General features: G+C 43.7%; 1 protein-coding gene and 1 long non-coding RNA gene across 2 annotated transcripts; one reads left to right on the plus strand and one right to left on the minus strand.

The window, feature by feature from the left end:
- Nucleotides 1-6,249: 6,249 nt before the first annotated feature.
- On the minus strand, nucleotides 6,250-8,893 carry LOC310702984. The gene is made up of 2 exons (XR_014523864.1): nucleotides 6,792-8,893; nucleotides 6,250-6,441 (listed from the first exon to the last, which is right to left on the minus strand). It is a non-coding gene; the product is annotated as an uncharacterized lncRNA (long non-coding RNA).
- Nucleotides 8,894-12,735: 3,842 nt separating this feature from the next.
- Nucleotides 12,736-23,217, plus strand: SLC30A1 (solute carrier family 30 member 1). The gene is made up of 2 exons (XM_083494586.1): nucleotides 12,736-13,667; nucleotides 17,670-23,217. Exons 1-2 carry the CDS (start codon nucleotides 13,070-13,072, stop codon nucleotides 18,566-18,568), a joined length of 1,497 nt encoding a protein of 498 aa, XP_083350712.1. The 5' UTR covers nucleotides 12,736-13,069; the 3' UTR covers nucleotides 18,569-23,217.
- The last annotated feature ends 3,579 nt before the right edge of the window (nucleotides 23,218-26,796 follow it).

Here is a 26,796-nt window from a genome sequence, read left to right on the forward strand (position 1 = left end):
CAATGCTAAAACTTTCTTCTTTATGCATACCACCTCCGTGTCTCTGCTAAATTTCTCTCTCTCTCTCTCTCTGAATCACTCCTCTGAATGACTATATGCGGAAATGACAGTTTGGGACACAGTTGCTTTTTAACACTGGGATTTCTGCACATATGACTATCTCTTCTCGTAGTACCTCTAAGTCAGTGGTAGAGCAACCAACTGTCCCAGCAACAATGGAGCAGAATGCTTTAGGTCAGTTGGCTTCCACCTTTCTAGACCCAGAAACCACCCTGAAGCCCAAACTTGCATTTAGAGACCCATCTCTTAATCCTTGCCTTGTGCTACTATGGTTGCAGGTAGTATTTACAGTGGTACCTCAGGTTAAGAACTTAATTCGTTCTGGAGGTCCGTTCTTAATCTGAAACTGTTCTTAACCTGAGGTACCACTTCAGCTAGTGGGGCCTTCCACTGCCGCCATGCGATTTCTGTTCTCATCCTGAAGCAAAGTTCTTAACCCGAGGTACTATTTCTGGTTTAGCAGAGTCTGTAACCTGAAGCGTCTGTAACCTGAGGTACCACTGTACTTATTTAAGATGTTTATGAACCACCTTTTGTTATAGATCTCCAACTGATTGTCAACAACGTAAGATCCATAATTACATACCAAACAAATCAAGCAGGAGAGTATTAAACGTGACCGGATAAAATCAACATTTCAGAAATGCTTGCTGAAATAAAGATGTTTTCACAGTGCACCAAGATTCATGAAATAAAGATGTTTTCACGGTGCACCAAGATTTCACAGTGCACCGTGAAATAGTAGGAGGATTTTGACCCAAGGAAAAGAATATAGGGTTATGAAGACATGTGCTGGAGTAGTACTTAAAGTTGCCCATGGTTACTCAGATAAATAGTAAAGACCTGACCAAAAACAATATTAAGCAGCCAGTGTTGTGTAGGATCTGGGAGATCGGGGTTCAAATTCTCACTTGGGCATGAAGTTCACTGGGTGACCTTGTGCCAGCCACTGTCTCTCAACCTAACCTACCCCACAGGATATTTGTGAGGCTAAAGCAAGGAGGAGCAGATAGTTCAGTTGGTAGAGCATGAGACTTAATCTCAGGGTTGTGGGTTCGAGCCCCGCATTGGGTGAACTATTCAAGCATTGAAGGGGTTGGACTAGATTACCATTGTGGTCCCTTCCAGCTCTACAATTCTATGATTCTTTCTTGAGATCCTTGGAGGAAAGGTGGGATATAAATGCAGTCGATAAATATATGCTAAAATTTAGTGTGTAAAAAGTGTATTCTTTCCTTGAGTATTTGCTATTTATTTGAGCAGCAGTACTTAAAATCTCAGGTTTAATTATTAGCTGCCCTGATGTCACTAAGGGTTCAACACGCTGTTCATGGACTCTTCGAGATAGTGCTGGCCTGGCACACCCAACAACCTGCACAGAAAGATATCCGCTACAATGGAAAAACTTCATCGAAGGACATGTCTAAAGGAGATAAACAGCTGGGGGAAAGGGCACTGCAGTCCTGTTTTCTTTTCCCACTTTAGCAACTGCGTTGTTTATCCGTTGTTGTTATTATCCTTTATGCTGGAAGTAGCTTTCCTTCAGCATGCTAGCCAAGATTTGATAGGGGGTCTATAACGTGTCCCATATATTGGCTTGAAATCCAATGGGATATGTGAATGCCAGACAACACAGACTAAGCACTTTCAGCAGGCAAGGCCAAAATTGAGATGTCAGTATTATTATGGTAGGTGTGTGAGTTTCATGAAATCAGCGGGTCAGAAGGTCTGGTATGTATGTGTTGCCTTATTAGACAGAAAGAACCCAACCTAAGTATATAACCCTTAATAATAGATGCAGTGTTGTGTTACTTAAGCACAGGGAAGGTCAAGGAACCTTAATGAGTTGTCATCTCAGTCCTATTAAAACGTACTCTCAATAGCAGTGACTTGCTCTATTTAATTGAACAAAAGAAGAGCTGTGCTGGATCAGGCCTAAAAGGCTAATCTAATTCAGCACCCTCCTCTCACAGTGGCCAGTCGGATACCCATGGGAAGCTTAATAGTAGGTCTTGAGCCATTGCTGAATTGGACCGCAAGGAACTGGAGAAGTAGTTTATTAGGGAATTACTACCTGGATTGTCCTAAGCAGGTATGAGAGCTTAGTTCCCTACAGTGATTTGTAGGGAACATTACAGGCCAGGAGGAAAGAGTCAAAGGCAGGGGAAGCGTCAGAGCTGGAGGGTGGAGCACAGGATGGATGGGAAGAAGACGAGGAAGAGGCAGGTCAGTGGTGCCACTCCTGGCATCTCCCAGAACCAGGAGGGGGCCAAAAAGGGATGAGCAGAGGATGCTTTCACACAGGCATAGCCTGCTGGGCAAAGGTATATAAACTGATGGAGGAGGAGTGGTCCTCTGTTGCAGCATAGCACACAGAGCTGTAGAAGCTGCTGCATTATCTTTGACAATAAAGAGTTCGCTATCTGCCCTGTGCATTCCTTTGGCTCTGAAGCGCATTTGACACCCTTGCACATCCTGCCAGCCTAAGCATCCCTGGCATGCTGATGCCAAGGGCCAACTAGCCAGTCTATCCTCCTCATTGTTTACACAAACTACGAGACTGTAGTTCACCATCAACTGCTTGTTAATTTAAACAGACTCTCCTTCCTTGGATGTTTTGAAGCAGAGGTTGGATGGCCACCTGTCATGGATGCTTTAGCTGAGATTCTGGCATTTCAGGGGGTTGGACTAGATGACCCTCAGGGTCTCTCTCAACTCTACAGCTTTATGAGTCTATGAGTGGGTGAGAGGCTGATACACCAGTAGGGAAGAGAGGGCCTTTTCATTGTTGGGTCCCTGACTGTGGAAGGGTCTATTCAGAGACACTTGCCTGGTATCTACAGTGGTTGTCATTTCAGCACCAGATGAAGATCTTTTGATTTGCTCAGGCCTTTTCACCATCCCTCTGAGCTTTATGCCGTTTTCGCTGCATTATCCTTGCATTGCCGTTAATAATGTTAGGTAAAGGTAAAGGGACCCCTGACCATTAGGTCCAGTCGTGATCGACTCTGGGGTTGTGGCACTCATCTCGCTTTATTGGCCGAGGGAGCCGGCGTACAGCTTCCGGGTCATGTGGCCAGCATGACTAAGTCACTTCTGGTGAACCAGAGCAGCGCACGGAAATGCCGTTTACCTTCCCACCTATTTATCTACTTGCACTTTGACGTGCTTTCAAACTGTTAGGTGGCCAGGAGCAGGGACTGAGCAATGGGAGCTCACCCCGTTGCAGGGATTCGAACCGCCGACCTTCTGATCGGCAAGTCCTAGGCTCTGTGGTTTAACCCACAGCGCCACCCACGTCCCACATTAATAATGTTAGCGAGTCATAAAAGGGACAAGCATAAGTCAGGGCAGGCAGGGATATGCCCAAGCAAAGTTAACTGTTTGGCCATTTAATACAAAGCATCAGGGTGAGAACAGGGTGACAAGGAAGTCAATGGGAAGCTGAAACAGGAGCAAAGTCCACATTCCAGGGCCTGTTTCAGCAGAAAGATCAATAGCTATGGCATTGCTCGGACACTTCCAGCTTCTTGCTGTATCCTTAAAAGTGCTCAAATACATCCAACAATGAGAGAGAGCCACAGGGTGTAGTTTGGGGGGCTAGGAGAGATTCCCTAGGTATAGCATCCTAAGGGCGGGGAGCAGTTCTGGCACAACAGGAAGTAGCCAGAAGCATAGTTGGCATGAGACTGATGCCTGCCGCATAATCCTTGCTTAAACATGAATCCTAAGCATTTATTTATTTATAAATTAAGTATTTAGGTTGGCAGAAGCTGGCACAGAGCAATGGGAGCTCATCCTGTCATGCAGATTTGAACCACTGACCTTCCGATTGGCAAGCCCAAGAGGCTCAGTGGTTTAGACCACAGCGCCACACATGCACATATGCATCCCTTTTCCAAGGGAACTGAGTAAAAGTCAGATATAGTAGAATGAATCCGAGTCTTGAAAATCACATAGAGCTGATAGAAAAGAAATGTGGGTGGCGGACATGTGATTATTCCAGCTTTGTCTCTAAACTGTACAAGAGAGAGAGAAAGATAACAGCTGACTGGAGCTGATGGGAACTGTAGTCCAACAATATTTGGAAGACACCAGGTTGCGGAAGGCTGCTCTACAGCTTTCTGAGTTCATGAGGTTCCCCATGGAAAACTTGAGCTAAGCCAATTCATCCCATCCCTGCTGCTTCAGTTGCGATCCAAAAGCTGAGCTATGTTTCTGGGAGAGTGCCTTTTAATCCAGTATTTCAAAACTATCCATAATTATAGTTGGTTTCCCCAAGGGACTCTTACAACTGGTTGAAAACATAAGATAATAAATCTTTTCATGCTCACAAACATTCTCCCGATGTTCTATTATTTTAATTGCCATTTTATAACTGGAGGCTACAATTAACATGGATTTCATAGTCAGAGAAGAAACAGAACCATCTTAATAATATGCAGTAACGTCTCCTTGCAATTCAGCTAATGGTAATTGTCATTTATAGTAGAAGATGTTTGTTGAGATGAAGGCGGATATATTCAAAACTGTGCAAGCTGGCTCCTAATGGCATGTGAAGCTTCAAGAGAAGTTATAATATGGTTACGCCTACTTGAAACTGCCATTGCAACAGATGTATTAATATGTGGGGGGGGGGATACTTCTGATGCCTTGCTGCTTGAAAATCGGGAGGTGGGGATGGAATGTTGGATCCTAACCCCACTTACCTGGGAGTAAGTCACCTTTAATTCAATAGGACTTACCATTGAGAAGACATTGGTTGTTATCAGCTAGCCTGGTTTCTAATGCTAATTATTATTAACAAGTGGGATCTGCAACAAAAAAGTTGCTGTGTGTCAGGGAACCAGCCAGCAATAAATCACACGGAGTAAGTGAAGTTAACTATTTATTAGAAGAAACACGGCTGCTCAGTAATGCCAGGCCTAACGAGCACAGCAACTATTCCTGGGACTCAGGTATACGGCTGCAAATAAAATGTTCCAAGTGTGTTGTAAAGTGCAGTAAACAAATTTGACACTACATGGCGACAGTGAGCTATGGCAAATTCAATGTATTTTTCAAAGCTTTTTTTTAATATGTGTGTAGATTCCACCCTGGTAGATATAGCCCCTATGAGGCTGTTGTGGGGACTAAAAGACTCTGCCTTCCCATAGTTGCCTATACCTCCTCCTCTCTCAGGTCCTTCCCAAGCAATCTGAGACTCTGCTGGTGCACATTTCTCTATTTCTTCCTCTTCATACCGCTTCTGATTCTGGGAGACCAGGGAGGTGGGGCGTTCATCAGAGTAGGGGTGGGAGACACCTTGGGTTCTTCACCAGCCTGACTCATCTCTTGTTAGGCTGCTGCCAGCGACTCCCAGCTGGTTGCCCAGGAACGTACAAAGAAGAGAAGAAGAAGAGTTTGGATTTGATATCCCGCCTTTCACTCCCTTTAAGGAGTCTCAAAGCGGCTAACATTCTCCTTTCCCTTCCTCCCCCACAACAAACACTCTGTGAGGTGAGTGGGGCTGAGAGACTTCAAAGAAGTGTGACTGGCCCAAGGTCACCCAGCAGCTGCATGTGGAGGAGCGGAGACGCGAACCCGGTTCCCCAGATTACATGACTACCACTCTTAACCACTACACCACACTGGCTCTCAAAGACAAGGAAATGCTTCTTAACGTCTGCCTTTTTATTCAATATTCAGTGCAAGTAGATAAATAAGTACTGCTCTGGCGGGAAGGTAAACAGCGTTTCCGTGCGCTGCTCTAGTTCGCCAGAAGCGGCTTAGTCATGCTGGCCACATGACCCGGAAGCTGTACGCCGGCTCCTTCGGCCAGTAAAGCGAGATGGGCGCCGCAACCCCAGAGTCGTCCGCAACTGGACGTAATGGTCAGGGGTCCCTTTACCTTACTACTATGAATGATTAATTTGCTATTACTTATTGCCCTCCTATCTCACCTTGCCTCCAGGAACCTCAAGGCAACATATCTTTATCCTAACAAAAACCCTAAGAGGTAGGCTAGGCCCAGATAAATAGTGAGCTTCACAGCCAAGTGGAAAATGGATCTGGGTGCTACTAATCCTACAGCCTCAGGAACAAACCAGCAGTGAAGCTAGATGTGTCTTTGCATTTAATGTCCCGGGTTGGTTTAAAAAAAAAAAAAAAAAAAGGAAGGAAGGGAGGGAAGAAGGAAAGAGCATTAGCTGGGGTGGTTGGTTTTTTTTAATTAACCCTTTCCTTCTCTTCCTTTGGACTTGATGAAAATCCTGGCATTTGTATTAGGAGGAAATCTCTCATTACCACTAATGATGACAAGACAATAATGTTGTGTCCTGATACATGCTTCAGCCTGACACCATTTTGAAAGAGATGGATTGCTGTTCATATTCTTCTGTCCTAGATTTTACAAAAAAAATTACACCTATTTCAGAGTATACCTGAAGCTTTCCCTACTGATATCATAGACTTCTGCCCTTCAAAACATCATCAGACCAATATACAGTTTAATTTGCAAAGTGTTTAAATTACCAATTTTGTTATGGTTAATGGCCAAAACAAACAGAAATGGAAACAGATAATTAAATATCTGATCACTAAAGTACTTGTGTCCCCATTGCTGACTGAGACTGTCTGCAAACCACCTCCCATAAATATATTCTTAGCAAGAAAAATAGCTCAAATGTACAGTTTACTAATTTACCCCTCACAGGGAAATTCCTGCAATTACAGGAGAGGAAAATATTTACTGTTCTTTTTTCCTTTCTCTTTTGCTTCCACAAATTTATTGTTTTTAGAATTTTTCCTTCTGCTGAATCATTATCACTTGCTTTCCACAGAACAGATGATTATGTGGAAAGAGCAAAGATAAATACACCTTTTGGATGATTGCCAAAGCCGTTTCTTTTTCCTTCCACAAATGTATTTTTATTTTATCTGTTGAAGCTGCTATGTTGGTCTGCATAAAACAAAGAAGGTCCCCTAGAGTATCAGAACAAGGTCAAAGGAACCTCCCAAAGTGGAAATGGTATAAAAGATTATTTATGAACAGAAAAACAAGACTACCTGTACATGTAAGATGGCTAGAGAGAGATGGCTATATCTATATTTACAAAGATACATATGCACTAGAAATAGCCACAGCTTTGTGACAATGAATACTATGGAGCCATTCTTCCCTCCAGTATCAGGAATCCCAGGTTTTAAAGTTTTTCTTTTTAAAAAACCAATTATTTTTGAAACCAAGACCAACACTTTCCCCTCTCCTTTCTTCAAAACAGTTTTAAATCTGATATTTGTCCTTGCCATGTACTGTTTTGCACCAACTTGCAGATGCCAGAATGCAACACCTACAGGCCATCTGCCATTCTTAAGAACAAAGTAAAGGGGGGGGGAGTTTCTAATTGGATCTGTAATTTCTTTTGAACTTCCCAAAGCTTTCCTGTCTCAGTGGGTTCCTATTAGTTGCAATCATATATTTTTTTAAAAATGAAAATCTGCAGTTGGCCCCATTTAGTTCAATGGAGCTTACTCCCAGAAAGTTGGGGATAAAGATTGGATCCTGATTATACCAAACCATTCAGGACATTATGGCATGAAACAAGGATTGTAAATTGAAGGTGTGCACTACAGCTATGAGTGATTCCATTTGTTACTGGAGTGAACTCTAAAGGATTTCAGGAGTGTGTGTGTGTGTGTGTGTGTGTGTGTGCGCGCATAAATGGCAGGCCATTTCCCTACCTCCATATGCTAGGGATTGAACCTCAGACCGTCTGCATTTAAAAGATGTGCGCTAGCACTAAGCAATGGACCCTGTATGCCTTTGTGATTTGTTTTCTGTCAGGGCTGAAGGCCTCTACTGGACAGGAATGCTTGTTGAATGGTGCCCAAGGGGGAAAAAAATCTTCTATACCAGACGGTACTGGCAGACCACTTAATACTTTTTTCCCCTGCTGTGCTAGATCCTGCATGATTTTTAATTGCATTTTTACAGACATGCCACAGATCAACTGAATGAAGCTCAATGACCTTTGGTGGTCTACAGACCAATTTGGGAACCCCTGCTTTAAATAAAAGTAACTAACTAAATATAACTTGTTTACTTTGAGTTTTTTTGCCCTTTTAGAAAAAAGAATCAGACTAAGGAACAGCAAAATATCTCATGTGGTGCTCACTTTTATGGATGGTGAGGGGCAAACAAGCCTTCCTGAGGTCTGCAGAGACAGCAGAAAAACTTTCTGTATTAAATCCCCAGTGAAATACTTCAGTAAGGAGCAGTAATCATGAGTCAGCCCTCCTTCATTCTTCCTCTTCCTTTACTGGCCTCCTAGAGTAATTCAACTACACAGCACTCTGTTCCTCTTCTTAATAAATGTTCTCCCCACCACCACCTTCACAATCCCCAGCAGTGAAAGGCTTTGTAAGGAGCCAGATGTTTTGACTAATTTGCCATTCATTTCCATAATTGGGTAATACACTGGCTTATTAACTCATACTGAAGACGTAGTGGGTGGATACTGCTGAAGAAATATGACACTGCAGTCGGCAACTCACCGATTATATGTTGTACCATAACTTGATACAGGTGGAGTTCAAGGGAGAAGCTTTACAGCAGTATGATACTTTTTTTTGTCTTGATGCATTGATACTGTAATTCTGTAATGCTCACCCGGGAGTAAGCCCCACTGAGAGCAGTGGATGTGTGTAATTTAACATCTGGGTAGACATGTACTGCTAAATGGATAAATCCATATACTGTTAATGGATAGCTGTAGCTTCCACATGCTATTAAACTGGAGAAGACTGCATCCCTTAAGATAGAAATAAACATCGTAATGATGTTCCTCATAATATGGAACTGGCCATCTCTATAACCTAGATCACACCTTTACAAGTTAACCAGAAGCCTTTGGACTAAAAAGTCCTATTGCTTTGACATTGTGTATGTTGACATTGTGACCAAACATTATTTATGGTTACTGGAAGGTAGTTCTACTTCGTTGTTGTATCTGACTGAATCATACTTAGATTGGGCATATTGAAATCAATGGACACAACAGACTTAATCCCATTGATTTCACTGGTTCTACTCTAAGTAGGGATGGAGGAAAGATCTGATTCATTATGCATTTAAAGCCAAATCTATCAAATTCACACTTTTCAAAACAGTACGCAAACCAAAACACAGCCATCCTTTGAAATTCATAATTATCTGTAATTATTTGTAATTATCCAAAGTATTACAGCCTTAAAAGAAATCAATTTCATTGAAAATCCACAACTTACCAAATGACAGAGAATTACCAGTAAATTCACATCTGATGATATGGTGGAACTTAATTCCTTGGCAGAGGAGCAGGATACACATGTTTAACTGCAGAATAACAGCATCAGCAATTGCACATGGTGCACATGTAAGAATGTGATATATTTTTATATGAACCTAAGGTTGTTTTTTTAAAAAAAAGATTGTTCAGGTACACTTGGCTGGAGGGTTGGATTAACAAGTGCATACATCTATCAAGTGCTTACTCAGTAGCAAAACAATCATAAAATTTGTCACTTTGTATTTGTGAAGAGGCTTTCAGCAGCATGTTTGAACCTGAAATTCCCACAGCCAAACAAAACTTTGCAACAGCCACATCATGCTGGCTCCAAGTGTAAAATCTTGACATTTTGATTCAATAGGCAACACAATCAAACCAGCAGAAGATAGAATTAGCTAGTGTGTCCTTTAATCTAAAGTAACCACAAGCAATTGTGTTGCTACATAGATAGCAGCCTCAGTAGCAAGAAATATCACAGAGCAGTTGGCTAAGAATCTGTGCACAAAGGGAAGCCCTGCTGCAGCAGTCTCCAAACAATTTATCCTCTCATTAAGATACATTGGACTACTCAAGAGTAAACTGCTCTAATAGTTCTAGCCATTGCAATATCTCTTCTCAACTGCTGCTTTTTGGAATAGTAATGGCAAAAGTTGGTTTGAGGGACCTTCCATTCCATTATCAAAATAATGGTTGGAATAACTGAATCAGCAGGTTCTACTGCTAGATGACCTTGGAATTAACTGCCACAATTCAAGTGTTGGCTATTCACTGAGGAGATTTAATCTACTGAGACTGTCTGAGAAGAATGGCATTTGGGAAACAGGCAACTTTTAATATCCTTAAAATGAAATGATGCAAGACGTTGAAGCACTGGCAGTGTAAACAGGCAGTTAATTTTGGAATTTGATTATTGGCTATGCTGAAATATATTCTCAAGACATCCCTCTTGTGGAGGAACAACACATCACTAAACAATTGCCGGTTGTCAATCCTTCATAAACCCCCAAATTCATGAAAGTTACCTCTAAAGTTATGAAAGAAGAAGAAGAAGAAGAGCTTGGATTTGATATCCCGCCTTTCACTCCCTTTAAGGAGTCTCAAAGCAGCTAACATTCTCCTTTCCCTTCCTCCCCCACAACAAACACCCTGTGAGGTGAGTGGGGCTGAGAGACTTCAGAGAAGTGTGACTGGCCCAAGGTCACCCAGCAGCTGCATGTGGAGGAGCGGAGACACGAACCCGGTTCCCCAGATTATGAGTCTACTGCTCCTAACCACTACACCACACTGGCTCTCAAGAAAGGAAGTAGTAATAAAATGAAAATTATAAAGTATTGGTGATTCTTGAAAGCATGCTGCAGCAATGCCAACAGCGGTGAGCTAATATAGCATAAAGCTATATTAGGTGTTATGTCAGCTGTGATACTTGGCTTTCGTTAAAACAACAAGTATGACCAAATAAGATTTCACCCATCCCATGTGCCTTCCAGAGGAGATATCCAAAATGGAAAAGAAATGCTTTTTCTGGGCATCACAAGCCCCCAGGCAGAATCACACATCCCAAGGGCCATATTCCAATATTCCAATAACAGCCTTATGCTGGGGATGGTTTGATTTCTGTTGAGACTTACGGTTAAGATAAAAATGGTCGGCTGGCTGGTTGATTAAATTCTGGTAGAACAATTATTGTATAACCTAGGTTGTTCAGAGCAGGGTGGCAATCTGAATGGTGACTGAATCAATCAGTTTAATACCTAAACTATAAGTGGTGGCTGTGAAATCTGCGAGTCCTACCAGATTCATGGACACTTTACAGATAGCTCCATGTGGAATATAGGATTTCCAGACCTTCACAAACATGTTTCAGAGGAAGATTTTACAGCTGTCACAATATCCAGCACAAGATGGGGTGCCTCATCAGGGCCTGTTAGACTGAGATGGGAGGGCTGGTGTATTTGTTTTAGCGTCTGTATTGTCAAAGCCTGGATGTCATGAACCACTTGTGCATCATAAGGCAAGCTGGCCAGAGATGGAGGGGAATTGACTGTGCGTACAACGCAAGCCGATATTAATACATTTCGACTCAAGTAGATGTGGTAGGTGGTGTCCATATGGCTAGGAGAACACGCATTGCTTTGCCAGGAGAGGTGACAACATGGAAATGTGTGGGCATTTGGGATTCTTAGTAGCTTTGGCATTGTTTGTTATTTGGAGGATTCGCCTTATCAACCAAGAGAAGAAAAGCAGGACCCTCAATGCTTTGGGCAGGCTGCTATCTAGGGAGGCCTGAGCACAGGAGAACACAAGCCAAGATCTTTTGTAAGGTCCCAAAGTGGTAAATATGACTAGGAATGGTTTGCCCATCCACCCTGCCATATCCCTTATGGCGAGTCTTGCTCACTTATTTGGATGTTGTGGAGAGGCTGTGAGCGGGTTAAATAACACGAGTGTTTTGTGGCCACCCTAAAGGGCGTTCAAGATCTATTTTTACATAAGGAGCCACAATACTCTTTGGGCGATCTTGGGCCAGTCGTGTTTTTCCCCCCGGCACGACCTACATTGCAAGAGAATGATGAGGCAAGAGATATGTAGGCGCCCCCGAGGCAGGGGAGCCTAGAAATGGATGGAAATATGTTGTTGTTACTATTGTTATTGCTTTTGACGCACACGGGGACATCGCTACACGCGAAGCGTTGCCCTTGGGTGTTGCGAAGGGGAAGAGTGCGGTGTATCGCGTGAGCACTGACAGGTTCACACATGCCCCAGCGCCCTCCTCACACTCGCCCCGTGTCCGGGCGCGGCTGCCAAGAGCGGGAGGGTCAACCTGTCAGTATCGCCGAGGCGGAAAGGGGAAGCTCGGGCCGGGTGTAAAAGAGCCGCTGTGAGGTAAATGCCGCGTTCCACTGGTGGGCCGTGTGGAAAACCGGGGCGATGCGCGCGGGTGGGGGGGAGGGAGGGGCGGGGCGAAGGAGGAAGAAGGCTCTTCTGTTCCTTCAGCGCAACCACGTTTTGCACCAGTCCCGAAAAAATGACTCTTTCGGAGGCGGAGGCAGAACGGAGCGAGGAGCGGAAAGCCAAGGCTGATAGGCTGCCGCACACCGCGGCTGACCGCGTCCCCCCAATCGAAACCAGCGCCACGCCCCCCGAGGCCGCGCCCCCGCCTCCCCGGACGAAGCCGGAGGTTCGGCGGCCGAATCGCGAAGTCGCGTGTAGGCGTGGCGGTTGGGACTGGTCGCGAGGCCGTCTGGGTGCCAATCAGCTCGCGGGGAGGCGTAACCGGTCCCCGCCCGGTTGCCGGGGCCGCCGCCAATGAGCGAGCCGGCGGTGGGCGGGCCCTGGCGGCGGGCGGCGCGGTTGCCGGGAGCCGTCGCCAATGAGGAGGCCCCGAGTGGGCGGGCCCGCGCAGCGGGCGGCTCTGGGGTTCCGTGTGGAAAGGAGTGCGAGGGGGTTCGGGTGCAAAGTTTAGTTTCAAACCGTCTGCAAAGAACGGCGGTGCCGCTACTGCTGCTGCTGGTTCTCCTTCGAACAGACGGAGGCGGCGGCGGAGGAGAGCGGAAGCAAAGGAGCCGGAGCGTCGACAGCCTGAAGCGGCCGAGGCGCAGTCGAAGAGCCGCCGGCCGCCGCTCCCCCACCTCCCTCGGCAACAGCGGCCGCTTCGTGGGCGCCGCCTGGGTCCTGCCGGGTCCGCTCCGTCTCGGGCGAAGATGGGCGCGGAGGCTCCGGTCCGGCGCCGGCACGGGTGCCGCCGGGCGCGCCTGATGTGCATGCTGGCGCTGACCTTCCTGTTCTTCGTGGTGGAGGTGGCGGTGAGCCGCGTGACGGACTCGCTGGCCATGCTGTCGGACTCCTTCCACATGCTGTCGGACGTGATGGCGCTGGTGGTGGCGCTGGTGGCCGTGCGCTTCGCCGAGCGCACCCGCGCCACCAAGAAGAACACCTTCGGCTGGGTGCGCGCCGAGGTGATGGGCGCGCTGGTCAACGCCGTCTTCCTGACGGCGCTCTGCTTCACCATCCTGCTCGAGGCCATCGAGCGCTTCACCGAGCCCAACGAGATCAAGCAGCCCTGGGTGGTCATCGGCGTCGGCGCCGCGGGGCTCCTGGTCAACGTCCTGGGGCTCTGCCTCTTCCACCAGCACGGCGGCGGCGGAGGAGGTCACGGCCACTCGCACGGGGGAGGAGGAGGGGGCCACCGGCGCCGGGGCAAGGCAGAGCAGCCTCCCGGAGAGCGGCAGAAAGAGGAGGAGACCAACACCCTGGTGGACAATTTCAGCAGCTTCAATGGAGTCAGCCTGGAGAAGCTAGGTGAGCTGGGGGTGGGGTGGGCGAGCAGGCCTCCCCTCTGCCCGGGGATGCCTGGCTTCTCCCAGGCACAGCCCCAAATATGAGGGGTACCCGGAAGCGGTCGGAGCCTCCATCAGAACCAGGTTATTGGGCTGAACAGGTCTTTAATGTTCCCACTAAGCTGATGGCCTGGCAATATTTCTAGTCTGCACAAGAGCTTGTAAGCAGCACTTCTAAGCAGACATTTGCATTCTGTAGGTTCAAAGATAAAATGAAGCTGCCCTTTCATATGGAGTTGCACACACTTCAGATCTTGTAGTCGTGGTGGTAGTTGTCAACTATGGATAATATGATTCCTATTGCAACTTGGTTTCATTTAAAGACCTGGCAAAAGAGGAAGTGCTTCTAGCTACTGGAAACCAATACCATGCAAAGGCTTTGGGTGTGTAGATCAAGGAATGTCAAGGAGCTCATTCTGCCCATCAGGAATGTTGGGAAGGCAGTTAACAGAAGCTGCTGCAGCACCCGTTCGTTCTGTTTTATGGAAGGACCCCTTTGTACAGAACAGGAACACACCTTACTTTATAGAATAAGTACCTTGAATTCCCTACATGAAAGCCACCAACATTTCACAGTCTTTGCTGGTGGCATTTCGCAGAACGCAAGGAAAGGAACTACTGCAGTGCTTTTCAAATTTCTTACCTTTAGAGCCCCCTTCCCAAGATGTCTGCTGAGACAACCCAGCATGTCTGCCTTTGAACCTTGCAGAGGAGTCTGATGCAAATTTTAAAACACATAAGTCAGGTCAAGTATGCCTTCCATCCTACTGTAATGAAAAGTATGACTTTAGGAACCATAAGTTCCTGTGACCATGCATTGCAGGGGAAATTCAGTAGTGGTGGACAAGCTGCCACAGAGGAAGTTACTGCTGTTAATGTTCTTGCCACTGAGAAACCCTTGGGCTTCTCAGAACAGTTTTGACAACTGAGGTACTACAATCAGCCTTCTTTCTTTTACAGCTTGATGAAGGAAACTTTATATCCTATAGCACAATTTGGGCTCATGGGGAAATCTGCAGAACCCCCTATTTTAGGGGTTAACACGTTGCATTAAAGTAGAAAGAGTGGCAAAGCTCACAGGAAGCTGCAGATTCTGTTAACTGCCTTCCCAACATTCCTGGTGAGCAGAATGAACTCTGCTGACATTCCTGATCTACACCCAAAGCCTTTGCATGGTATTTGTTCCAGTAACTAGAAGCACTTCCTCTTTTGCCAGGTCTTTAAATGGAGCCAAGTTGCAATAGGAAGCATATTATCCATAGATGACAATGATCATGACTATAGATGTGGAATGTAAAATTCCTTATGAAAAAGCAGTTTTGTTTTATTTTTGATCCAACAGAATACAGTGTCTGTTTATAAGTGTTGCTTACAGCTCTTCTACAGACTTGAAATACTGCAAAACCATCAGTGTAGTCAGAATATTAAAGACCTATTCAGCCCAATATAATTTCCTGGGATAGTACCAAAATAAAAGTGGAGTGGTACAAATGTTTACATTGTTGCTCATTGCTATGTCAGCTGAACTACTTCGCTCTGCTTTGGTATTCTTGCTTAATTTTGTTTTCATTAAAGCTTTTATCATTAGTAATTTGGTTTTTGTAAAAAATTGAAAATAAAGGCCCTATGTAGTTGGACTGTCATCTCTTAATTTCAGGCCACTGGAACTCATAATTGATCCTAGCAACATCTCAGATGAAAGAATTTGTTATCTACTGTAGAAATAAATGGGAATATATGGCAATACACTACATTTAATATAATTTTAGTTTATGCCAGTAAATTATTTTACGTCTCTATTTTATGTTTTAATAGGGAGTCAGTGCTAGGATAATAGTCAGGCGGCATATTAAGACAGCTGGTAGGATCTGGCCAAGTAGTTGTATGGCAAAGTTCCCTTTCATAGAGAAGTGGACCGACTTCTCTCTTTCTGTCTCTAGAGGGTGCATGTCTTATTTCTACAGCCCACCAGTCATCCTCAGTATTGGCACCTAGGTAGCACACACTTGTTTCTCTAGGGCTGTATGTGGCCCAGAGTTTTCCACTGAAGCTAGTCCATACAGTTGAAGGATGATTAGCTGTCAACAGACTACACAGCTATATTTTCTTTACTGAACTGCAGGTGAATGGAATTGAATATGTTTTTAAAAAGTTATGCCAAGCATAGCAAACCTTGTATGTCCTGCCCCATCTATAGTAAGGATTTAAAGTTGAACGTAAGTTTTGCAAAATACTAGTGGGGCATAAACTTAGTCTGGCAATAGTTGGAGGTGATAAATGTTAGGCCTGGCAAGGCGAGACTATCACAATTAGGCAATATGCTGGCTTATTCACCGAGCTTTATTTCTTGGTGCAAAACAGGAAGGAGGATTTCTTGTGTAGGTCCTATAGCTGCAGGTCATGAAGCCTAATAGTGTTGTATCAGTGTGCTTAGTTCATATCTTAAGCATATACCTGTTAGCAGGCCTTGACTTTCTGCTACTTTTAAAAGCTGTCTTCTTTTTTTAGTATGCATGAACATAACTCTTGAACTCACTTGAGGATGCTACTTCTGGGACTTGTAAAGTACATTATATAGGTGGAGTTTACCTGGTGAAACAAGTGTGGGAGTTGTGATGGTTTCCAGTTCTACCGGTTATATTGGTGAAATCACCAGGCAAAATTTTGCTCAGTATCCATGCGTGAATATCTCAAAAACTTTTTTGAGTCTGTATCCATGCATGAATATCTCAAAAACTTTTTTCAGTTCACAAAAAGAAAAATCTCCTTTGATGTAATGGCTGGCTTGTATTGGCAAATCCATTTGTGTGATATTCTAGTGTGAGAACAATTGCTTGTGTCAAAAAGCTGCAGAGAGGTTTCTCAAAACTACTAGTATCTGGGACAGTCTCTTTTATTTGAATCAGAATTGAGGGCACACTCGTAAAGGAGGATGGGTGCATGTTTGTTTCAACAAAATTCAAAGTTGGAATAAATTCCAGTTCAAAATAATACTTGCATAACAAAGGCTGCAGTAATGGCATTTGACTTCATACAGTCTTGACAGACGCCACTCTTTTTTGATAGACACCACCTGCCATTTTAGTGACATGGCTTCTCTGCCATTTCATTGTGGACGTGTAGGCATGTATAAGCTGCTTCATATCTGTGACATGATTTTTCATGGTAGTGACATATTTCAACTGTTGTGCAGACTGGAGCTTTATTTTTTGTAAAATATGAAATGTCTCACTTCTCTCCCCATTCCTTGCTGCACACAGACTGCATGCTCCTTTAACCTTCCCTCCCTTTCCACCCAATCTTACTGAATCATTACCTAATTTAATAAAACAATACATAAGAGCTAGTGTAGTGTTGTGATTCTGAACTTAGAAGCCTCCATTCAATTTGTAGCTCTGCCACACAAGCCACCCTCTCTCAGCTGGCTCCCTTGTAATACAGATATAATAGTGACCTACTTTAGTGTTATAATAAGGAATACTGAGAATACATGGAATCTTTTGAATGCTCTGAATCAGTGTTTCTAGATTGCAAGTCAGAACCCATAGCTGGGGCAAACGCCCAATCTAGACTAGCAGTAATACCACCATTTTGTTGTTTTTATCCTCTTGGGTTAGGATATTCCCACCCCACCCCCCCAAAATGAGAAGAGCAGAAAGGTGGTTATATTATTAAAATATTAATATTGGGATTCCTTATTACAGGTTGCTGTTAAAAGTGGGTCTGTGATCTGAAAAGAAGACTTCTCTCTATAGTGTTTGAAAAACCACTGACTTGGTTGCTGTAACAAGTCATTATTCTGTAATGTGTGTGTATTCTAGTGGTTCCAAAACTCTACAAAGAGAACTTCCTTCCATAACTCCCCTCCTCTAAATATTATATTGTCCCCTATATTGCTAGCAGTCTGTTAACCCACCCCACAAGGCTTCCTATCCATGTAACAATGTTGCTCTTTTGTTTGCAGGTGATGGGGCAAAAGAGAACCAAATGGAACTTCAACCAAATGGGAATATTGATAATGACACCTCTCTGGACATAGAACCTGACGAAGACACTAGTGGTCAACTCAATATGCGTGGAGTATTTCTTCATGTCCTTGGAGATGCCCTGGGCTCCGTTATTGTTGTGGTGAATGCTTTAGTATTTTACGCTTACTGGACTCCTTGCCCTAAGGATGGGCCTTGTATTAACCCATGTATCAATGACGATTGTGCAGAAAACATTACTCAGTTGTCTTCTAGAATGAATGCAACTGAGTTATGGAAAATTCCTGTAGCTGGTCCCTGCTGGGTCCTATATTTAGATCCTGCATTGTGTCTCATAATGGTTTGCATTCTGCTCTATACAACTTACCCACTTCTTAAAGAATCCGCCCTTATCCTTTTGCAAACTGTTCCGAAACAAATTGATATTCGTTCTTTAAATGCGAAACTCCGCAAACTGGAAGAAGTTGAAGCTGTCCATGAATTGCATGTTTGGCAGCTGGCAGGAAGCAGGATCATTGGCACTGCTCACATTAAATTTAAGGACCCAGAAACGTACCTGAAAGTCGCGAAGGATATTAAAGAGATATTTCATGATGAAGGGATACACGCAACAACCATACAGCCTGAGTTCACTATTGGGGAGGCTGTAACCAAATGTGAACTTCCCTGCAGAACCCAGTGTGCTCTGAAGCAGTGTTGTGGAACTACGGAAAAGACTAGTGCAAAGAAGACCGATAAGTCCCCTTCCGTTTCTATTTCTTTCTCTGAAATAGCCATTGACTCTTCACAGCACAAAACCAGGAGGACTAAATCAGAGTGTATACCTGCTGTAAAGCTTGGGGAAGATCCTAACAAACAATTTGAATCGTCTTTGTAATTCCCAAAGTTGTGCTGAGTGAAGTCTGCATTCAACCACAGGTTGATTTTGAGAAGAAAGACTAGCATTAAAGAGACAAGTTGCAAAGTATTGTAATTGTTGAAATCCCTGTTCTGGTCACAATACTTAAATCTAGGCTGCCTGTTTGAAAGGATATAATTGTGCCGTCCCAACACAATATGTGCTTGTGTTAACTTTTAGTTGAATTGCACCGAAAAGTTTACAGATGCTTCAACAACTCTGGAGAACCAGTATCAACATTTCTGCCAAGATGCTTTTTTGGGGGGATTAAAAATTAAAATTGAGTTCTTCAGCAACCCATTTCTCCATTTGGAAATCAGTATGTGTTAGAGAAATCCAGGAAGAAGCCTTTCTACTTATTGTGTGTGTGAATGTGAATGTTTTACAAACCATAAAGAAAGGAAGCCAATAATTAGGCAGAATTGTTTTTTTAAGGTAGACTATTTGAGGAATTTTTTTCCTTATACATGAAAAAGTGAACCCTATTTCATATAGGTTATACTCCATAGTATTAGTAGTAGCATCTTAAAACATATCTAGTACTGGTTTATTAAAAAAACAAACCCTGTTTTTGTGTTGTACTGGGGGCCTAATGAAAAATGGCTGCTTTGAAAATAGGATTTGTAAAAGATATGCATATCCACATGACTTTTAAGACAGAAATTGACCAGTCCTTTTAAAGGCATCTCAGTTTGTGCATTCCTCAATTGTATAGGTTTAAGAATTTTTAAAGAACACCTTACTTTCAAGTAAATTTATGCCAGAACTAGAAACAGCTGATATTTGTCATTGCGGTGTCATCTATGCCTTGCCGAAATGGAAGAGTAAATATTGTCTGGATTACATCTAGTTTTGAGTTAAAAGAATGTTTTTTACTTTTTTAAAAAAACGTAGAATTTAGCAGTATATAAACATTAATATATTCTCATTTGATGTATTTCATGATAAGCCGTGATGAGCCATTTTACCCAACGTGCAGCTGAAATGCATTCTTTTTAACACAATACAGGCAGCTGCTTCATGAAGCAACTGTTACAACTTACTAAGCTGCTTCAAATCAACCTCCTCAACCTGGTGCCTTCCAGATGTTTTGAACGGCAACTCCTCTCTGCTCCAATCAACATGGCAGTGGCCAAGGGTGATGAGTTTTAGTCCAAAACCACCAGGAGGGCATCAGGTTGGAGAAGGATGTAGCACACCTTGGCTTATTGTGACACGAGTGAGCTTTGAGATTCAGCTGTGAAGAGACCAGAAGCTTTCACATCCACTTGATCAATTGCAGCTGTTCAGTTCATCCAAACTCAATAATAATTATTAAATAAGATGTGGTTGAAACAAATCAACTTCAAACTATGGGTTGTGAAGCAGGCTTTTTTCAACAAATCATAGTTTATCCACAGTTTAGGTTTTGGATATAATGGTGAATTGTGCTCAACTGAAGCTAATAAAACAAAAACAAAACCAGAAGTGAAAGCTTTTGACCTCCTTGTAGCCACACAGAGGAGAGCAGCAGGAGCTTGAGACTATTTGGGCCTTCTTCCTATCAATAAACCATGGCTTATTGTGACATCTGAACTCCTCCACCAGTCAATTCTCATAACCTGGAACACATTTTGTGTAGTGAAGGCATGTGTTGGAGCAAATTCTAGCCTACTTCAAACTTTTCTGCTCTTTGGTGTTGAGCAGCAGTTAGTGCTTCCTGTTCAGAAATGAAATTGCTGCACAAATTTGTGGATTGCAGTCAAGCCACTTGGCTAATCCTCTTAAAATCAGCCACCTTAGTTCTATTGAAATTGCAGAGGCTTATGTTGAATGAAAGGATGGTAGCCAATAGGTTTCTGGATCTCAACTAGCCTTTACCTGTTCTTGATAAATTAAAAATAGAGCTAATTCTTAAATCAGAGGTGGCATTAATGTTGACTATTTCTAAAGCATTTTAAAGAGCCCTTATTGGAAGTCTTTATGGGATTGCAAAATTTCCTTATATATTTTAGTTATTCCAACAGTTGATTCATGTACAATTGCTGTAGAACCAGGAAAGAGGACTGTTGAGGTCTTCCTTATGCATTGCTACTTTACCTTTTTGGTGAGGGGGGGAGAGAGTGTAATTTGCATTGTTTAAATGCAGGCTCTTTTATTATATGGCTATTTAGGTTTGTTCCCCAACTTCAAAATGGAAAGTCACTAATTTGTCATTCTTGACATGGAATTGCAAACAAAGCAAGTGATCAGTGGCTTCCACTCTGCACCTCCTGCTCAGCAGTGTTGCAGTCAAACCTCATTTTTTCAGAACAAAATTATTCTGTTAACAAGCTGCAAAGTGTTGGAAAGGTGTATTTGTGAAATGAGCAAATACATCTACCTTTGCCTTCTGGGCTCTTTGTTATAAAGGCCACTTGTTTGTTAATACTCCCAGTTTGTCCCTCACGTATTATTGCACGCATGTAAAAACTGCTGTACAATTCTCATGGAGCTGTATTTTAATAAGATTTTTTTCCAGCTGCTTTTCTTTCACATTGACATGGCTAGATTGGTATAGCTGGGAACGGGCAGGCATGTATTGTTGGACAGGCAGAAAAGCTACAATAATACTGTAAATTCTGGATCTTGAAGCCAAGGTTTCCTATCTTTTTAGTGCTAGAAGTATGAGCTTGCTCACTCTCTGTCTCTCTCTCCCTCCCTCCCTCCCTCTTTTTAAAATGTGTGTGGCCTATATCCCACATAGTAAACATTCTAGCTCAATAGAGTCTCACTTTTAACCTCATCTGCCCACTGATGGGCCTTTTTTAATTTCTGGGTTAGTATACTTTGCAATATGGTAATAGCTTTTTTCAAAGACTGCTGCGTCTCTCTAAAGCACGAACTTTGACTCTCATATTGAGTTTGCACTGCAGTGGTAAGGGAGAAAAGCAGCTAATTGTGTACCAGGTGTGGTCCTGATTATTATTATTATTACTATTATTATTATTATGCAATAGCTTGGCTTTTACAACAGAATATGTTGTGTTCATCTCTGCTTTTGCAGGTAAGCTGTCTTAGGTACGTTTGGAAAAAATGGAACAGCTGGAGTACCTCCAAACTACAGGAGGCATTTTTTGTACTTGATTGTATATGAAAATATTGAAGCCAGTTTTGCAAATTCTTGTATAAGGTAGTATTTTTCTCCTGAATGCTAGTGGTGTTGAAGGCTGTTCCATGTAGATAAAAGTAATTAACACACTGCTCAGGACATGCATTTGTGGTGAAGTGGCTGTGCCAGTTTATTCTGCTGAAGTTTTGCAGCGAAAACTAAACATAGCTTTCTGGGATATTGCAATGAACAGAGTGCTAAGCCACCTCACATTACAAGTTTCATTGTGAAAACACACTGTTGTATTCACTGACTGTTAATATATGAAGCTGCTCAAAGAGATTTGAAATGATTGAACACTTAGGGTCTGTTTGCTGCATCACGAAATATTTGTAGAACCAGCCTCTAATACAAAGGGTGGTATTCAGCCTTTTACTCAAGAGCAGCCCTGTGGAAATTAAAGGACATACCTTAGTAATGCCCACTAATTTCAGTGGGACTATTCTGAGCAAAACGTCGTTGAATACTACCCAAATAAATTACCTTTGCAAAACAAAACTGAGTGTTTAACAGTGGTACCTAAAGTTCTGGAGAATGTTTCAAAACCACTTAAAGTGCTGGAAGCAAGTAGTGCTGAAGATGTATTTGTTATGTTATAAAATCTGCTCTCTCTCCCCCCCCCCCCACTCTCCCAGCCTCTGAGCACCTCTAACTCTTGCTGTATGCCAATGAAGTTTCTGTTCAGAGACTCATTTAAGAGCACTGAGAGCAGCTCTGGCACTGACTCCACTGAGATAATGGGAAACTGTTTAGACTAGAATGCACTTTCTGACTTTTCTCATTGATGGGGCGGGGAACCACCTTTAACACTACGTCCTCTGCTTTTTGACTTTTTAAGTTTCTCGTGAAAGGAGTATTATGTATTTAAGGGTATTAAGTACAATATTTAAATATGCTGCTTTAATTTCATAACAGCATCGATGTAGCCTTCTGGGACTCTGGCTTATGTTTACAAAACAATTATTGAATATTACAGTAAATATTCTATTTTGGTTCTATCTTGCACCATTGCTCCACCTCTTGGTGGACTGAAAGGTACTATAATGCTTCATGTGCCTGAAATAAGAACATATGTGACAGATTTTTATTTTATTTTATTTTTTTGGGTAAGCCAAATGCAGCCTTACTTATAACAGGAGCTTTCATACCTCTGTGATCCTGGGTTTGTCATTAAAATGCCTGTGTGAAGAACACTTCCATGTCTTACAAATGTGTGAGCCTGATTTTTTCCCCCTCCCCCACTTGCGCTCTCTCTGTGTTAAGTGTTCTTGAGCCTAGTCTCCAAACCCTTACGCTCAGTGGTAGCTAGAGAGGCATCTCTTAAATTCTATGGGTCGTATTCGAAACCAATGCTTCGGAGACATAATTGGCATATCTGTATCACGCGACATCATGCCAGTGACAACAGGCTTCTGCTAAACCAGTTATGACTCTGTGTTTCCTTGCATAAAACCTGAAAACCGAAAAGGAAATAAATGTTGCTGTATAAAACATGAAACTTGGCAGGGTCCTTTGTTTCTCCTCTTTTAAACAACCCTTCGCTTACTGAAATTGATTTGGTAACATCAAAAACATTTCTAACTGGAGGTTTGGCTAAATGAATTTGTTCACAGTGGGGGGTGTGTGTAAGTAATGCAAGGTTAGTTTAATTAGAGTTCTGAGACATGAGATCTGGCTAACAAGGGCCCAGTTTTTCACCAAATCTCAAGCCCCAGGCCAGTTAGGGAGCATAGGTCTAGAAATGCTTTCACACCCCGCAGCCTAATCTGGCTGCTAGGGCTGCGCACATGTTGCTACAGTCAGAAAATCAAGAAGCAGCAGAATCTAGATCAAATCTTCACCTCCCTGATTCTGAACAGCTTATCAAGTCTACCCACCATACGATTAGTTCTGTGCATAGTTTTATCAGGGGTGCACTAGCTAAAAAGCCCATAAAAGAAAATTGCGTAGCATTAATATGTGGTTGCTGACATCTCAAGTAGTTGCAGTGCCTATATGCAAATTTCTGCTGGCTCAAAGGTTGCACCAAGCAGCCCTCTTGTTACCGAAGAACTAAAAGGAAAAGCAAGTTCTTGTTGTCTGTCACAAAGCCTGTTAAGAGAGAAGCCCGTAAACATTTTGTTGAAGTCCTAATTTTGCCAAGGCTAAAATGGGAGGAAGACTTGGGCAGATCAAAGGCAGAAGAGATTAAACACTGCCACACAGGTCTTCAGTGTGTCTTTAAAGTGTCCATAAAGGAAACTATCCAGGGAAGCAAAAAATAAAAAAAACTCATGGATCACACAGCTGGGTAGATGAAAGAGCAATGAAGACATAAACTGCTTTGGGAAAATGTTGTTCTTCCCCTTGGAATTACACATGTTTTTTGCTTGTGATGCAAGAAGTCTAACATTCTTGCTTCAACTTTAAAGCGCCTGCTGTTCTTGTTTCTGGAAAATGCAACTACTTTGGTTGATACAAATATAGGCTGGGGTGGGTTTCTTTGTTTAGACCCCAAGCGCTTTGTTTTCGAATGTCTGTAGTCGGACGCTAGAAAACCTCTACAAACATTTTATAGCCTGACCTCCGGAGCAGAGCATTCATTTGCATATAGGTGGCTAGTAAAGACCTTGACTTGATCCCGCCTTGATGAGCTCAGTGACATGCTTCAGTGCATTCTTCATAGATCCTTCCCTTGTATAGAATTGGCACCTGCATCTTGGAGCAGCTGTCCGGGCAGCATGCATTGTGCACTCCTTCCGAAATGCAGATGCATAAATTAAGTTAAATCCATATGGATTCACTGTCTACACATTGGCTTAAAGCATCTGTGTCATTTCACCACAGTGCTCCCTGCTTCTGAAGATTATCCGGGTGGGAGAATCATTTGGTGGGAAATGTGCTATTATTACTAGTTTGGCTGCGGGAGAACTGGGGCCAGCTCTGCCATTAGGCAGAACGTGATTGCTAACTTAGCTCAATTTTTGACTGCTATGAAAGTGCTGAAAATTGTATTTTGGCTGTGAGGGTGGGGTAAGATGCACGAGGGATTTTCTGCCTCAGGTGCTAAAATAACTTAGCTGGTTTGGGGCACTCTTCACCTTGACTGGGGGAGGGATGTCATTTATTGCAGTGCCTCAGGCAGCAAAATATATTGGGCTAGCCACGAAGAAAACAGAAAAACCTATGAAGTGAATACCAGTTTAACAGTTGGCTTTTACAATGTGCTGTGTGAAACAACTAGACCAGGGGAACCGAAACTTTTTTCAAAGGGGGGCAGATTTGAAGTGAACATGTGTGAGGGCTGACCAAAGATTTTTTAAGGATTGAAGTTGCTGAGCTTTTTTACCCCGTGACGTATACTGCCACGGGCGACGGATTTAATTGACCGGCGGGCCGAATTAGGCCCCCAAAACGAACTTTGGGCCTGCCTGAACTAGACTCATGGGCTGAAGGTGCTTTTGCCTCTTGTTTTGGTAGCAGCCCCTTTATGCTGTAAGGGGAAACATTTTTCAAAAGGAAAGCAGCCTTTGGTTTAGCACTAAGATCCAATCTGAATTTTTTTTAATAAAAAAGCTCAGAAATCCATTGGCTACCACAGACCGTTTGGTTTGCCTGAACTGGCCGCACGTATCTCAGCCCATGTGTTCAGTATGAGCTGCTGTGTGTCTCAATAAGTGAGGACCGGATATTCTTTTCTCACAGTTTATGAAATGCCACTGGGTGAAACTAATAATAATAATAATAATAATAATAATAATAATAATAATAATAATAATTTATTATTTATACCCCGCCCATCTGGCTGGGCCTCCCCAGCCACTCTGGGCGGCTTCCATAGAAACCAAAAATACGGTAAAATATCACACGTTAAAAACTTCCCTGAACAGGGCTGCCTTAAGATGTCTTCTGAATGTCAGGTAGTTATTTATCGCTTTGACATCTGGTGGGAGGGCGTTCCACAGGGCGGGCGCCACTACCGAGAAGGCCCTCTGCCTGGTTCCCTGTAGCTTTGCTTCTCGCAATGAGGGAACCGCCAGAAGGCCCTCGGCACTGGACCTCAGTCTCTGGGCAGAATGATGGGGGTGGAGATGCTCCTTCAGGTATACTGGACCGAGGCTGTTTAGGGCTTTAAAGGTCAGCAGCAACACTTTGAATTGTGCTCGGAAATGTACTGGGAGCCAATGTAGGTCTTTCAAGACCAGTGTTATATGGTCTCGGCGGCCGCCCCCAGTCACCAGTCTGGCTGCTGCATTCTGGATTAGTTGTAGTTTCTGGGTCACCTTCAAAGGTAGCCCCACGTAGAGTGCATTGCAATAGTCCAAGCGGGAGATAACCAGAGCATGCACCACTCTGGCGAGACAGTCCGCGGGCAGGTAGGGTCTCAGCCTACGTACTAGATGGAGCTGGTAAACAGTTGCCCTGGACACAGCTTTAACCTTTGCCTCCATGGACAGCTGTGAGTCCAAAATGACTCCCAGGCTGCGCACCTGGTCCTTCAGGGGCACAGTTACCCCATTCAGGACCAGGGAATCCTCCACACCTGCCCGCCTCCTGTCCCCCCAAAACAGTACTTCTGTCTTGTCAGGATTCAACCTCAATCTGGTAGCCGCCATCCATCCTCCAACCGCCTCCAGACACTCACGCAGGACCTTCACCGCCTTCACTGGTTCTGATTTAAAAGAGAGGTAGAGCTGGGTATCATCCGCATACTGATGAACACCCAGCCCAAACCTCCTGATGATCTCTCCCAGTGGCTGCATGTAAATGTTGAAAAGCATGGGGGAGAGGACAGAACCCTGAGGCACCCCACAAGTGAGAGCCCAGGGGTCTGAACACTCATCCCCCACCACCACTTTCTGAACACGGCCCAGGAGGAAGGAGCGGAACCACTGTATAACAGTGCCCCCAGCTCCCAGCCCCTCAAGATGGTCCAGAAGGATGCTATGGTCGATGGTATCAAACGCCGCTGAGAGATCCAGCAGAACTAGGAAACAGCTCTCACCTTTGTCCCTAGCCTGCCGGAGATCATTAACCAGTGCGACCAAGGCAGTTTCAGTCCCTTGATGAGGCCTGAATCCCGACTGGAAGGGATCCA

This window comes from Podarcis liolepis (assembly GCF_965112155.1).
Source record: "Podarcis liolepis genome assembly, chromosome: 3".
Taxonomy (NCBI): domain Eukaryota; kingdom Metazoa; phylum Chordata; class Lepidosauria; order Squamata; family Lacertidae; genus Podarcis; species Podarcis liolepis.

What these genes read in the sequence shown, in the direction of transcription:
- SLC30A1 (XM_083494586.1), top strand. Translation starts at nt 13,070, where the DNA reads ATGGGCGCGGAGGCTCCGGTCCGGCGCCGGCACGGGTGCCGCCGGGCG. An exon ending in AGTCAGCCTGGAGAAGCTAG is followed by an intron (nt 13,668 to 17,669) that starts GTGAGCTGGGGG and finishes TTTTGTTTGCAG; the next exon opens with GTGATGGGGCAAAAGAGAAC.